This window comes from Megalops cyprinoides, chromosome 4 (genome assembly GCF_013368585.1).
Source record: "Megalops cyprinoides isolate fMegCyp1 chromosome 4, fMegCyp1.pri, whole genome shotgun sequence".
Lineage (NCBI taxonomy): Eukaryota > Metazoa > Chordata > Actinopteri > Elopiformes > Megalopidae > Megalops > Megalops cyprinoides.
In genome coordinates, this window is record NC_050586.1 from 42,491,697 (window position 1) to 42,506,327 (window position 14,631).

Here is a 14,631-nt window from a genome sequence, read left to right on the forward strand (position 1 = left end):
AGTGCAAGGACTGCTGTAGAAGCTGCTCACCACCCAGCGGCATTACCCCACTGCTTTTAATAAATGCTTTTATCTCCAGCCTTTACATTGTTATTATTTTTCTTAGTTTCTTAGTGCCTGATACCAGGCTCGGACTGGCAATCTAGCAAATCTGGAAAATCTGCCACCTAGTGGGCTGCAAGGCCACCAGCAATGTGGGGGAAAAAAATTGTGGGGAAGAAAAAATTGACCTGCCGGTTGCAGCCCACTTGATGTTGGAACAGCCCCGTGGCAGCTGGTGAGTTGGAAACAGGGGAAGCCCGAACACTACCTTATCTATCGTTACTTTCAACCTGTTCCTCTACTGTTCTCCTACTTGATTAACAATAAAACAAATAATTCACAGAATGATCAACACCAATGGCGTAATTAGTTACGCTCACGAAACAGCGCAGATTGTCTGTAGTTTGTGTGCTTGCGAAAGCTACAACGTGAGATTGTTTAATTAACAAGGATAGTATTTATCAATTTAAATTACATTAAATGCTCATGACACATCACAGCTTTTGTGAGGTCTGTGTTCTAAACGTTATTGTTTATTGCGCTCAACCTAACCTAAAAGTTCTCAGTAATTTAAATCGACTTAACTAAATGTAGCTCCGTTTTGTAATTTAAATTTTGTAACACAAGAAAGCTATAATGTGAAACATTTGAATTTAAGAGAAAGCTTTTTTGTGATTACTTGCCACTTAATTAGATTAGATTAATAGCGGTAACCAGTGTGCGAAATACGGGGATCTTGGGGGTCCGAAACCCCTTGATTCACCCCTGAAAGCCTCAACAGCAAAAATTGGTGGGGGGGGGGGGGGGGATATGTACCGCATATCAAAATAAACAGCAGAACTTACCCTTTCCGATTATAGGCCTACTATATTTTTCTGTGTGACGAAGCCTTGTCGCACTGGCGTAACTATAGGGAGTGCATAGAATGCAATCGCACTTGGGCCCGGGGGGATGAGGGGCCCGTGCCGAGAGGGCCCACAATCGTGACACATGTTACAATCAAATTTTCTGACAATCTGTATTTATCTCGCGCTGAGATCAATATTGAATTATGCTTTACATTGTGATTGATGATATCGTATATGTCCCTCCGGTATTCCTACAAATAGTGAACACTTCTCAGTCATGGTTTCACCTAATGGTTTTCATCATCAGCTGGCCATTAGCAACTTTCAACAAAACTGTAGTCTTAAAGCATGAAATAATTTAGCTCTCAAATAGAAAAAATACTAAATGAAAGTAATATTTTCTTATTTTCTTGGGTCATACTGCGAGTGAGGTAGAGCAAGGATTTCTGGGTAATATAGGTTTGTTGTTGATTCCATAGCTTACGTTAGTTGCGCGGGTTGATTCCCAACGTCATCTAAAAAGGGCTGTGCCATGCTGTACAAACATAAAAGTGGCTGCAGGAAGCATCAAGAATGCAAAAAACAGGAGGAAAGGGTGGCAAAGCTGCCGAAATTAGCGTCATTTGGATTTTTAGTGAGGTGTGGTGGAAATGATTCGACTACGGATGACGCCCATCCCAAAAGCAGCAGGTAGGCTAATCTCAGGACTAGAAATAACGTCATGCTATGATAAGGCTATGTTAAACATGACCTTCAATACGTCATAAAATTCATCAATCCTCTAGTAGGCTTAGACAACAAGTTGGGGAAATTAGCTGAAGGATGAGTAGCCCAAGTCAGAAATGGCTAAGGCTAGGCTAGCACTATAGATAAACATTACACTAGCGTGTCTAACATCAGATCAAAGATACTAATCATAGGGTGGCCTACTATGGCAGTAGATCATTAATTATTTACAATACTTTACAAAAAAATCTTGTTTGGTTGCAGGCCGTATCAATCGGAGATAGAGTCAGAAGCCGGCAGTTCAGATGGAGTCAGTGCAGGTGGCCAGACCGAAGAAGACAGTGGTCAGGACCAGATTGAGGTGACAGAGACAGCCAGTGATACAGAACAGGAGCAGGACAGGACAGGAGCAGGAGGACAGTCTTACCCCACAGACAGGGGGCATTTTGATGAAAATGTCTTGGACACTTCTGTAAAAAGATATATTCTCACTACTGGCTCTTGTAAACCTAAAGGTCCTTTCCCTAAAAATCAGCACAATCATTGTTTCTCTGAAGCGTTTTATCACATGACCACAAAGGCCGGTATGAAATTGCCTCGTAGCTTTGCTACTAACCAAAATTGGAAAATTGGATTGTGCATACTGTGAACTGTCTGGGGACTGCGGTTCGCCCCATAATAACGATGCCTGGGTGAATGGAGTTAGGGATTGGCGGCATTTATCCCAAAGAATTGAATGCCACGAGTCCTCTCAGGCACATGTCGGAGCCTGTGTTGTATTTGAGCAATGGAAACTCCATGGCACCATCGATGCGCAGTTGGAGAGGGAAGTACGTAACGCAGCAGTCTTTTGGAGAAGAGTGCTGGAGCGCATAGTAAATGTTACTTTAACTCTGGCCTCTTGTAACATTGTTTTCACGGGGCATAGGGAGGTATTGGGACAGCCAAATAGTGGGAATTTCCTTGCTATAATTGTGCTGCTGGCACGCTGTGATCCTGTGCTGCAAGATTTGATTAGACGACCCGAGGGCTTGGTTAAATACCTCAGCCCCGCCATTCAGAATGAGCTAAATTACATTTTGTCGCAGCGAGTTCAACAGGACATCACAGTTGATATAAATGAAGCACTGTTTTTTTCTGTCATAATGGACACTACACAAGATCTGGCCAAGCGTGACCAACTTAGCCAAGTGTACAGATATGTGACAACAGTAAGAGATGCAACGGACAAAGCCATCGATATACAGGTAATTGAGTCTTTTGTGGGTTTTTTGGAGATGGCAGATACATTTGCAAGCTAATTGGCAAATAAAGTTCTTGACAGCATTACCAGAAATTGCCTTGACATGTCGAAATGTCATGAACAGGCTATGACGGAGCGGCCAACATGAGTGGGATTTATTCGGGAGTGCAGGCCAGGATTAGGGAGAAGGAGCTGCTTGCGACCTATGTTCACTGTGCAGCGCACAACTTGAACTTGGTGCTAAACGATGCTGTAAAAAACATTCCAGAGATGGAACACTTTTATAACACTATAGAGCACATCTATACATTCTTTGCGCACAGCATTAAAAGGTGGGCCATGCTCACTGACATGATTAGGACAGACTGCTCCGCTCACCCAGACATGACTCTGAAGTGATTATGCCCTACTCGCTGGTCTTCCAGATATGAGTCCCTCAGTGCCATACGGTACAGGTATCTGGATGTAATGAAAGCACTGACAAAAATAGTGCTGACGAGTGACAAAAAGGATGAATGCGATGAAGCTGATGGGTTGAGGAAATCAATGGAGAAATTTAGTTTCATTTTTCTAGTAGTTCTCCAGACTAAGGTATTAGAAAACATGAATGTAGTGTCTAAAATACTCCAAAATACAGACACAGATTTACATAAGGCAGCGGAATTGCTGGAGAATACTATACAGATCTTGTCTGACTACCGGGGTGCTTTTGATCAGGCCAAGACTACAGCGCAGATGCTCACGAACAAATGGGGGGCTCAAACCAGTTTTGAAAATGTGAGAGTAAAGAGGGTGAAGCGTCACTTTGATGAGCTATCGGAAGATGTCTGTTTATCCGATGCAGAAGCGTATTTCAGAGTGAACATTTTCAATGCCAATCTTGATAATCATAATGCCAATCTTGATATCAAAATCTGCCAGCTCTCCCAAAGATTTACAAGTATGCGGACAACCTCTCATCTGTTTGATGCCTTACACCCCATGACCCTTCAACTCCTAGGGGATGATGAGTTCTTTAAAAAGGTTAAATGTCTGTCTGACCACTATAACAGGGACACTGCACCAACATTTCTGGCACAACTCCTGTCATTCAGGTCCTGCTTTAAAACAGAGATTTCTAAGCAGTCATCAGTTCTAGAACTGGCCAAAATGCTGATTGTGGATAATCACTGCGTGACATCCACATTTGGCGAGGTGTGTACTGCTCTTCTCTTGTTCCCTGTGACTGTAGCAACAGCTGAGCGATCTTTTTCAAAACTCAAACTCATCAAGACCTACCTAAGGAGCAGCATGGGGCAGGAGAGGCTGAGTGGGTTAGCTATCCTGTCCATCGAAAATGTCAGAGCCAGGGATTTGGACATTGCAGAAATTGTTGAAGATTTTGCTCAACACAAGGCTCGTAGAATGCCACTCAAACAGTGAATCAGGCATGTTATGGGTTGGGTTATGTTGCATTTAAAATACACCTTTTATTTCATTGCAGTAAAATTGAACGAGTTTGCACATGGTGTTGTAATTAACCCAATTACTTTTGAACTGGTATTGTTAGTTTTCAGCTTCTTTTTTATATTATTATTGGAAATAATAGGCTATCATTTTTGTTCTATTTGCTGTAATTCGCACTTGTATCAAAAACTATATCTGGCTTATTAAAGGATGTTGTAACCCTCAATGTGTGTTGCACGTGTATTAGTCAGTATCCCTGCGCTTCCTAAAAACAGTGTAGACACCAGTTCCATTATATTAAGTGTGTGTTAACTATGGCTGGGGAGCGCGCATCAGAGGAGTAAAATGGCAACGAAAACAACAGATTTGGGACGTGCATAAAGTAACAGATTGAGAGATATTGACGCGGCAAATGACGATGGTATAGGGCCCGTTGGCATAGTGTCGCACCCGGGCCCGTTGTGAAGTTGTTACGCCACTGCCTTGTCGAGTAATCCGGTTTTGAAATCACAGCAAATTTCTGCATTGTCTCCAACACGGCTGATATAATTTTTTGTACAAAGTGGGATGTAAACACAAAATAATGTATTTGCTTTTCATTGCAATGAGTCAAAAGCCATCTCCAAGCGCCCTCCTGTTTTGTTGTTTCTCCCGATAAACTCCCGTAATTTCCATGGCGATCTTTATTATGATTAATCGTCATACACGGATCCGTAAGTTTTGCATGTTTGTCTGACGTTACCCAAGCTGCCAGATCGTCTATGAAACACAATCTACACACTACATACAATTATTTACCATCCAACGCCCCCCGCCGAAAAAACCTCCCGTATTTTGAAACCTAAATGTTGGCAGGTATGGGTAGGGGACCCCCTGATTGCCACCGGGTATTTCGCACACTGGCGGTAAGTAAGCAAATTTACTAACTATAATGTTAATTTGGTAGCTAGCTACCTAGCTAAGAGTACTAAAGTTGTCAGAACAGGTTGCTTGCAGTGTCTGTGGTAAAATTAACCATTTGGTCACAAGAGACGTGATGAGACTGTATTAGTTTGATAGCTAGCGAGATATTAGTAATATGACAGCTGAGGAAAGTGCGCGAAAGCCAAATGAGCTAGCAAGCAATCTAGCTTTCTTTCTTTGTTTTTTTTTTTTTACTGTAGCTAGCTAAACTAGCTATGTGTTTGTTTGCAAGGTGATATTTGTATTTGTCAGCGGAATGTGATAGTAGCTAGCTAGTTACGCTTATTGTATCGTTTGTATTGTAGCTAGCTAGCTAGATTTGTCTTTGTAAGGTAGTATTTGTACTTTTCAGTTGAATGTGCAAGTAGCTAGCTAGCTAATTTAGCTTTCAAGCACTTTACTAACTATCAAATGTTAACGTTAACTTTAGCTAACTGGATTTCTGTGTAGTTAACATTAGCGGTTAGTCTTACCTATATTTGTTCCTTAAAATTATGTGTCGAGCCCTTTGATGATGACATCATTTTCACAGCTGTAAGGCATAACTTGAACTGTACTGTGATGTTGTTCCCCTTTTCTGCTTTAAAGACAAATTAATGGCGAAATTTCCACCCAGTGAGAGCATTTTTTTTTCACTAGAGGCCATGATAATGAATTGGCAACTGTAAGATTGCCTGTGGTTTCACTCCAGACCAGAGTGGTGGTGTGAGACTCCTTAAATGTTGTAATGTGTGCGCATGTGCATGGTTGTATATCGTTCTTTATTTTAAAATGTATTTTAAAATTGTAATCCTGCTAATAATTCCCATTTTTACGAAATGTACCGGTAATCTGATTACGTCTTTTTTCTGTAACAGAATACAGTTAACTGTTTTTGTATCCTAATTACGTAACGCCGTTACATGTATTCCGTTACTCCCCAAGCCTTTTCATATGGAAATGGGCAGGGACAAGGTGAAAAAGAATGGGATCTGGTGAATAAGTCTTGCTCATCATGCAAAAACTACCCAATATGCTGCCACCTGGGCCTCCGTCGATACAGTTTATTGACTGATACCTACGACCTTATTGGAGTGGGATACAAATTCCTCCTGACCCTTTCCGTTACGCAAGTGGCATGCAAAAGCAGGTTTTCAACTTTAAAATTCTTCAAAAATAGGAGCACTACATCACAAGAGCATGAGGCGTTCATTCTTATGGCTACAGAAAAAGACATTCTTATGGCTTTGAACACTGATGGAATAATCGACAGGATGGCAGAGAAGAGCGCACTGATGAGACGTCTTTTCACCGCCTATGACATGCTAGTCTATTCTTATTCATTGCTTAAATATTAAATAATAAATAATGTTAACAATTACAACAGCGGCTGCCAACTTAATATCTATTGCTTAGCCTATGTTATAAATAGCCTGTTATTGCGGTGCGTATGTTGGGGAAAAATGGGGCCGGTCCAGATGAAAATTGCCGGGGCAGAATTTTGTTCCCAGTCTGACCCTGCCTGCTACACTGAAATGGAGCTTCCCTTTGCTCCAGATAAACCAAGGGGTGGTGTAGTCAACTTCCTCACTCTGGGGGGCACTACAATACTGTGCTTTACATCAAACTCTCATTTCATGGTTTTGTGTGATATTGTATTGTTATGGATCCTGGCATTGTGTAATTGTATAGCAGTTGCATCCCCATTTTGAAATGGTAGAGTTCTGGCAGTGCTTACCTGGGTTGACATTCTCGGCCAATACAGAAATCATGAACAGGTTCAGGGCGAGTCAGGGCATCACAATACATGTCGTCCACTTCTGCTCCATCATAGCGCACACACATGGCAAAAGACTTGGCCACACCTGCCATCCAAGTCAGCAAAAGAGACAGATCAAACCATGTCCACTCTTGAGCAAACCTTATCCACGCTTGTGCAAACCTTATCCATGCTTGAGCAAACCTTATTTACTCTTGAGCAAATCTTATCCACTCTTAAGAATTATTACCTGTGTGCCTGTGGTCTATGTTTTCCCAGGCTTGAGAACTGACAGTGCTTTCTTTAACATAATTTTACATAAATGTAGCAACCTATCAGGTGGAGGAAATTCATCCCTCTCTGTATTTGTGTCTGTTGTATCTCCTTGTCTGTGTCTTTGTCAGTGATTTACCTATAGAGCATGTCATGCTGCAGGGTTCCTGAGATGACAGCTTCCAGCGATACATGTCGGCAGCACTCAGTCTGAAGTGCTTCTGCAAAAACTTCTGATGATTCCTGTGGACAAATACACAATACCATGACCACACCAGTCCCAGTAAGCAAACGGATCTGTGAGACCTCAAAGTTGCAGGGAAGCATGTGACTGGCTAATTGAACATTTCATTAAAACCATTTGCTATATTGGCCCAAATGTAAGCTTGTATAGATTAGTGACTGTCCTTTCAAAAAGAAATTTTGAAATTGCAGTAAATACATGGTGAAAAAAATACTTAAGAAGCAAGGCATGGGAAAACATTAATGGCTATTTTATGAACTACAAGCTCCATAGTGCACCACAGGATGGCAAGTGCCAGTTTGAGGATTTGGCACTTTTCTCACTGATATCATCTGATCAAAGCAACCTGATGAGTTGCGCAACTTTCCCTACCCCAACAACTGAGCAATATGTAAGTGTTTGACGAAGAAATACATTCAGTAACCACTTTATTAGGTACACCTGTGCACCTGCTCTTTGATGCAAATATCTAATCAGCCAATCATCTGGCAGCAACTCATTGCATAAAATCACAAAGACATAGTCAAGAGGTTCAGTTGCTGTTCAGACCAAACATCAGAATGGGTAGGAAATCTGATTTGACTTTGACCGTGGGATGATTGTTCGTGCCAGATGGGGTGGTTTGAGTATCTTAGAAACTGCTGATCTCCTAGGATTTTCATGCACAACAGCCTCTAGAGTGTATAGAGAATGGTGCGAAAAATAAAAAACATCCAGTGAGCGGCAGTCCTGTGGGAGAAAACGCCTTGTTAATGACAGGGGTCAGAGGCGAATGGCCAGACTGGCCTAGGCTGACAGGAAGGTGACAGTAACCTAAATAACCACACGTTACAACAGTGCTATGCAGAAAAGCATTTCTGAATATACAACACATCGAACATTGAGGTAGATGGGCTACAGCAGCACAAGACCCCTCCAGGTTCCACTCCTGTCAGCTAAGAACAGGAAATTGAGGCTACAGTAGGTACAGGCTCACCAAAACTGGATGGTAGACGATTGGAAAAAAAACATTGCCTGGTCTGACGAATCTCAATTTCTGGCTCAACATGCAGATGGTAGGGTCAGAATTTGGCGTAAACAACATGAATCCATGGATCTGTCCTGCCTTGTGTCAACGGTTCAGGCTGGAAGTGGTGGTGTAATGGTGTGGGGAACCTTTTCTTGGCACACATTAGGCACCTTAATACAACTGAGCATTGTTTAAATGCCACAGTCTACCTGAGTATTGCTGCTGACCATGTGCATCCCTTTATGACCACGGTCTACCAATTTTCTAATAGCTACTTCCAGCAGGATAACGCACCATGCCACAAAGCACACGTCATCTCAAACTGGTTCCAGGAACATGACAATGAGTTCAGTGAACTCCAGTGGCCTCCACAGTCACCAGATCTCAATCCAATAGAGCACCTTTGGGATGTGGTGGAATAGGACATTCACAGCTTGAATGTGCAGCCAAGAAATCTTCAGCAACAGCGTGATGCCATCATGTCAGCATGGAGCAGAATCTCTAAATAATGTTTCCAGCACCTTGTTGAGTCCATGCCATGAAGAATTCAGGCCGTTCAGGGGGCAAAGGGGGGTCCTACCCAGTATTAAGGAGGTGTACCTAATAAAATGGTCACTGAGTGTATGTGTTCACAAATGTTGTCAGCCTTATTTTACAATTGGTAAGGAAATGTTTTTATTTTTTTATTTTATTATATGCATATATAGTGTGTGTGTATTTCATAACTTTCAAACTATACAGAAATATTCTGCATTTTTCTACAGACAGAAAGATACAGTAGTAGAGATGCCTAGTGTGTTAAATAGCTGTTGGCTGTGGGTGAAGTTACAGAAGGGTTCATACTGGCATGCTTCAGTGCAAACCTGCAGGAGCTTGGAAAAGTGTGATGATGTGACAAACTTGATTAGCCATGCAAAGGTTGGGGTTTGTTACAAAGTCTAGAGATGCAAGTGTACTACAATTCTCAGGGCTTGCAAAAACATTACCTAGGGCTCTTTGTATTGTCACTCCATAATGAAATGCCAGATGTAACTGCTAATTACTTCTAAAAAAAACATCAGTTTGAAAAAGGAGAAGAATAAGAATTTAAAAAAAAAAAAAAGTCATGTCTTTGAATACACCTTTCATCCAATGGTCCATTTAGCCAATGGTGCCACCTTTTTCCATGTGTATGAGCTTTAGCAATAATGAAAAAGCTTGAGTCTGGCTGTGGTATATGAAATACTTATGTAAAGCTGTGTTTATCTATATTGTAGTACTCGAGAGAGCACAGCCATGGGAAATGCATTAATAATGACCAGACAAACTGTAAAGAACCTGAATAATTATATGTTGTTATTTTTATTATATTTTGAACAGCAAAAACATCTTGTTCTCTCCACTCTGTTTCTTTTCCTCTAGGGTAAGGACGATCTGTCATGGGACGAGTTTTATGATGTCTGGCTGCAGAACTGGCGAAGTGTTGTTTTGACACAGCATAGGAAAGCCAGTATGAATTATAAATATGAAGGAATGCAAACCAGCCAACCCTCAGCTTGGCCGTCTCCTCTGCGATTTTTAAATGTCTCAGAGAGCACAAGAATGAATTTTAAGCCTGGAGTACATTCCATTCCCAGAGCAGGGGCTGTCCCATCTGAGGCATTTTATCTGTCCAATAAGTCCAACAATTAAACATATCTAAATAACCAGGACTATTCTTACTGATCAAAAACAAAGCCTGTGTTCTGATCCTATCTCCTTGCAAATGATCTCCTTGTCTGAAAGGGGACAGTTTGTGACAAGTAGGAGAAGTCATAAAGGACACTTGTAATAGGTCAGGCAGAAGTATTAGGTTATCTCTGGGTTTCAGTACCTGGTCCGATTGGTCCGGTTGCTGCTTCTCAGGCTATGTAACACTGTCTTGTTAGAGAAAAAGAGGTCACCAGTGTCATTGCGATGCCGACCCATAGCGAGCTCCTGCAATGAGCCATTGAGGGGAAATGGGGTTCTTTGCTGCAGGCTGGCATAGTCCAGTTCCAATGGCCCTGTTTCAGTGGAATACACCCCCTCCCTCTGCCTGAAAAGTTGGTTGGTGGAGATGTTAATAAGTAGCTCCTCTGAGACACTGCGCTCCTGAAATAGCACACTCCAAATGAGGTTTTCAGAGCCTGGCATCTCCTCAGAGGGCACGTGGGCTGCAGGGAACACATGGACACCCACATTGCCTGAGCGGCTGCTGTTCCCCTCTACACAGTCACCAAAAAGTGAATGAGAAAGAGAGGTGGAGAGAAAGAGAGCAGAAGGTACTGTTATATGTTGTATTTACAATAACAGGGACATATACTGTATACAGTGGCGTGAAAAAGTATTTGCCCCCTTCCTGATTTCCTTATTTATTGCATGTTTCTCTCGCTGAATGGTTTCGTATCATCAAATAAAATTTATTATTAGACAAGGGAAAACTGAGAAAACACAAAATAGTTTTTAGATCATTATTTCATTCATTCAGCAGGACAATGATTCAAAACACAGAAGCAAGTCCATATCTGAGTGGCTAAAAAGAATCAAAATTGAAGTTTTGGAACGGCCTAATCAAAGTCTTGAATTTAATAGAGATGATGTGGCAGGACCTGTAAAGAATAGTTCATGCTTGAAGACCTACCAATCTGTCCAAGCTGAAGCAGTTCTGCAAAAAAGAGTGGGCCAAGATTCCTCTACAGAGATGTGCAAGGCTCGTAGGAAGTGTAGGAAGTGTTTAGTCGCAGTTAGTGCCATTAAAGCTGGTCCAACCAGGTATTGGGTTTATGGGAGCATTTACTTTTTCACTTGGGGGTTTTTGGGTATATGTTGTCTATTTTGTTCCTTAAGTGAAAATAGTTATTAAAATACTGTATTTTGTGTTTACTCAGGTTTCCTTTGTGCAATATTACATTTTGTTTGAAAATCTGAAAATATTCAGTACTTCAACTAGTTAATGATAGAGCAGTGGTTCTCAACCGGTGTGCCATGAGGCAAAGTGAAGTGTGCCATGGAATTTTGAGGAACCCAATGCATTTTTATACAGGTGTGTGTGTGTACTTATACTCTGTGAAAAGACTGATGTTTTATATTGTGCTATTAACCCTTTCGCACGTAACTTATTTTATGCTATATAGCGTACGTGTTACGTTATGGTTCGTTTTCATTAGCGTTATTAAGCTTCTCATAGTTTTCAGTTAGCATTTGCTATATTTTTTAACGTTAAATTGCTGTTTCCTCCTTAAATTTCCTGCTGCAATTACATCATTGAACACGTTACAGTACTCACATTCAGCCAATTGGTTCATCTGGTTATTGTAGCCAGGTGAAAAGAATTGTGTGCCCTTTGCATAAAATACTATGATGGATACATTTACATTTCCTTTTGGTGATCTAGCAGATGCTCTTATCCCAAGCAACCTCCAATGTGCAAAATGTTTTTTTTTTTTTTTTTTTTTTAAAAAAACAGCATGGATTGTGTATAAAAAAAACAATGATATGTACATGTAACACCCTTGGAAATGTGATATTATTATTATTAGGTTTTACATACTTCTAATGCATTGCTGTTTTTAGCCTGAAATGAACGAACTTCTATTGTCAGATGGTGTTCTGAGTAATCGCAGTTAGCAGTTAGCACAGCTACACGGAGTGTAGAGCGTAATGTAGCCTGGGCTAAGCCTTTCAGCTAACGTCGTTTTGTTTTTTTTTTATTTAGAGTTAAGTTTTAAGTGTCGTTCCGGGACTGTAGTGGAGACGTCCAGCATTATTTATCTTTGTTTCGATTCGGCCGTGGAGGACGGATTCTGCACTGGTAAAGTGCTGCTGGCTGCTCGTAGCCGAACTATTCACAGCCGCTGTTGAAGACGAGAGGACCTGGCCACGAGGACGCCATCTGTACGACGACGCCTCACACGTCAGTCAGAAGGGACTGCCTCCATTCGGGACGCTCCCAGCATCTGTATTCTGTTTCGTCGCGACGACAAAGGTAACCGGTTCATACCTGTGTGAAGTTGGCACCCCAAGTATTTAAAAAGTTCGAAATGGTATTACTGTTCGTTTGTGCCGTAAAAAATTTTCGTTTGTGCTGCTATGGTTTTTTAGATACTATGGCTACTATGTAACTAACGTTAACCAGCTAATTAGCAAATGCAACTCAGGCCTTGTAAGTAATTAGCTGGCTTAAAAAATAGCTACAAGTGCTTGTCATTTTTAAGTGTTGGATATTTCCAAATAGCGCTGCAACGTAAGTTTACTGGGATCCCGTGTAATGTTATTGCTCTTGGCATTGAAGCGCTCTGTGTAGGCCTATCAAGAAATAATGCCAAAGTTTTTTTTAAGGGCACCAACCAGTAAAACGTTACAGAATTTTTGCCATGAAGTACAGTGTTTATCCAAAGTATGACCGCACGAACGAAAATTATCATGGCACAAACCAGCACAAACGTACCATTGTGACGTGACCATTTAGGAGCAATTCGGAGAAGGTTGCGGTGTTGGGTGACGTCATCGCCCAAAAATACAATGTTTATATCTACAAATCCATAGCAGCACAAACGCAAATTTTTACGGCACAAACGAATGAGACCATTTTGGAGCAATTCGGAGGAGGTTGGGGTGCTGAGTGACGTCACAGCACATACAATATAATTTGCTAAAAAAAGCATAGCAGCACAAACGAAATTTTTTACGGCACAAACGAACAGTAATGCCATTTCGAACTTTTAATACTTAGGGTGCCAACTTCACGCAGGTCCGGATCATTTGCATACGACGAGGATTCCCATGAGCTCCACCATGCGCGCCAACATATAGTACCACGAACAGAGGATAAAAAAACCCGGATGTGTTGTTGTATTGTTTTTTTTTCCTCTAAAGTTACGCATGACATTATCCAATGGTGTTTAAATAAATGCCACGGTTGTTGCTAAAGATACACATTGCCTGTCTGTTCATGACGTATATTGAATTATTTTATTTATTTTTTTGTTACATTGAATGGTAACTGAAATTCTCAGTACTGTTGAGGGGTAAAGTTATTGCCTGCATAGTATAGCCTTAAAGGGGCCACTACAGGTTAAATCATCGCATTTTATTCTTTGAGTTAGGTGCTCAAAGTGGGGGCTCATGAGTCAAAATATGTTTATGCATGGAGTTAAGGTTCACTGTAGCAGTATAGCTACATCAAAGCTACCTGAGGTGTCCCAGTGACCTAAGCAACATCCTAGACAAGGAGTATATTTCTGGTACATCCCACCTTTGCTCCTCCCATGCATTTTTAAGCTATCTCTGGTAGGATTACCACCTGTGTATATGTAACTGGTGTGTATTAGCTTAACACTGGGTGGGGAGGTTACATACATGATTCAACATGTCAGTGAAACACAGTATCTCCATTATTGTTAGAATGAAAAACTACAACAAACTGAGGCACAGTTTTACAAGGTGGTTGAGTCTGTGACAATGTGGTTAGGAATTCAGCTGTTCTGACGGCAACAGGAAGCTCATTACACCACATAGGGGCCAAGATGGACAGAAGATGCGACTGAGATACATAATTATGAGTGAGCACAGTCAAGCATCCTGACAAGGTGGAGCACAGTGGCTTGTTCTGGTCTGTATGGTCTAATGATGGACTGAAGATAAGGGAGAAATGAACCTCACACTACCCTGAGGGGTTCAGCTATTTAATAATATTAAGCTAATATTTATTAAGATAATATACAACCAGTCTGCTCATTAACTAACTAATTAGTTGGTGGGCTAATTGGCACCTAGATTGCAAACTAGCTAATTTTATTTATTTTTGTCAGTTAGCTCACTATCTGGCCAAATTGTTCACTATTTCGGAAATGTTATATTTGTCTGGTCTCATTAGCTAGGTAGTGAGATAGATACCTTGCAAATCAACTACATTACCTAACAAATCCCATTTTTAGCCAGTTGCCTTGGTAGCTAGATAACTCATTGGGTCAGGTGGATGGCTTAGTGAGGTACACAGGTGACTTATTTTTATAAGTTCATTCATGCTTTTAAAATGGTGGATTAAACTATTATTAGGTCTACTGTTAGGTGAAATATTATTAGGTCAACTACTGTGAC

The 14,631-nt window shown here is 41.1% G+C and overlaps 1 protein-coding gene across 1 annotated transcript in view; it reads right to left on the reverse strand.

Annotated features, from left to right (window-relative positions):
- adamtsl2 (ADAMTS-like 2) overlaps positions 1–14,631 on the reverse strand; it is a 138,468-nt gene that overhangs the window by 97,172 nt on the left and 26,665 nt on the right. The window contains exons 11-13 of the mRNA XM_036526959.1: positions 10,385–10,757; positions 7,419–7,522; positions 6,986–7,112 (exon numbers count right to left, since the gene is read on the reverse strand). Coding sequence (XP_036382852.1) covers positions 6,986–7,112; positions 7,419–7,522; positions 10,385–10,757 — 604 coding nt within the window. The remainder of the gene's footprint in view (positions 1–6,985; positions 7,113–7,418; positions 7,523–10,384; positions 10,758–14,631) is intronic.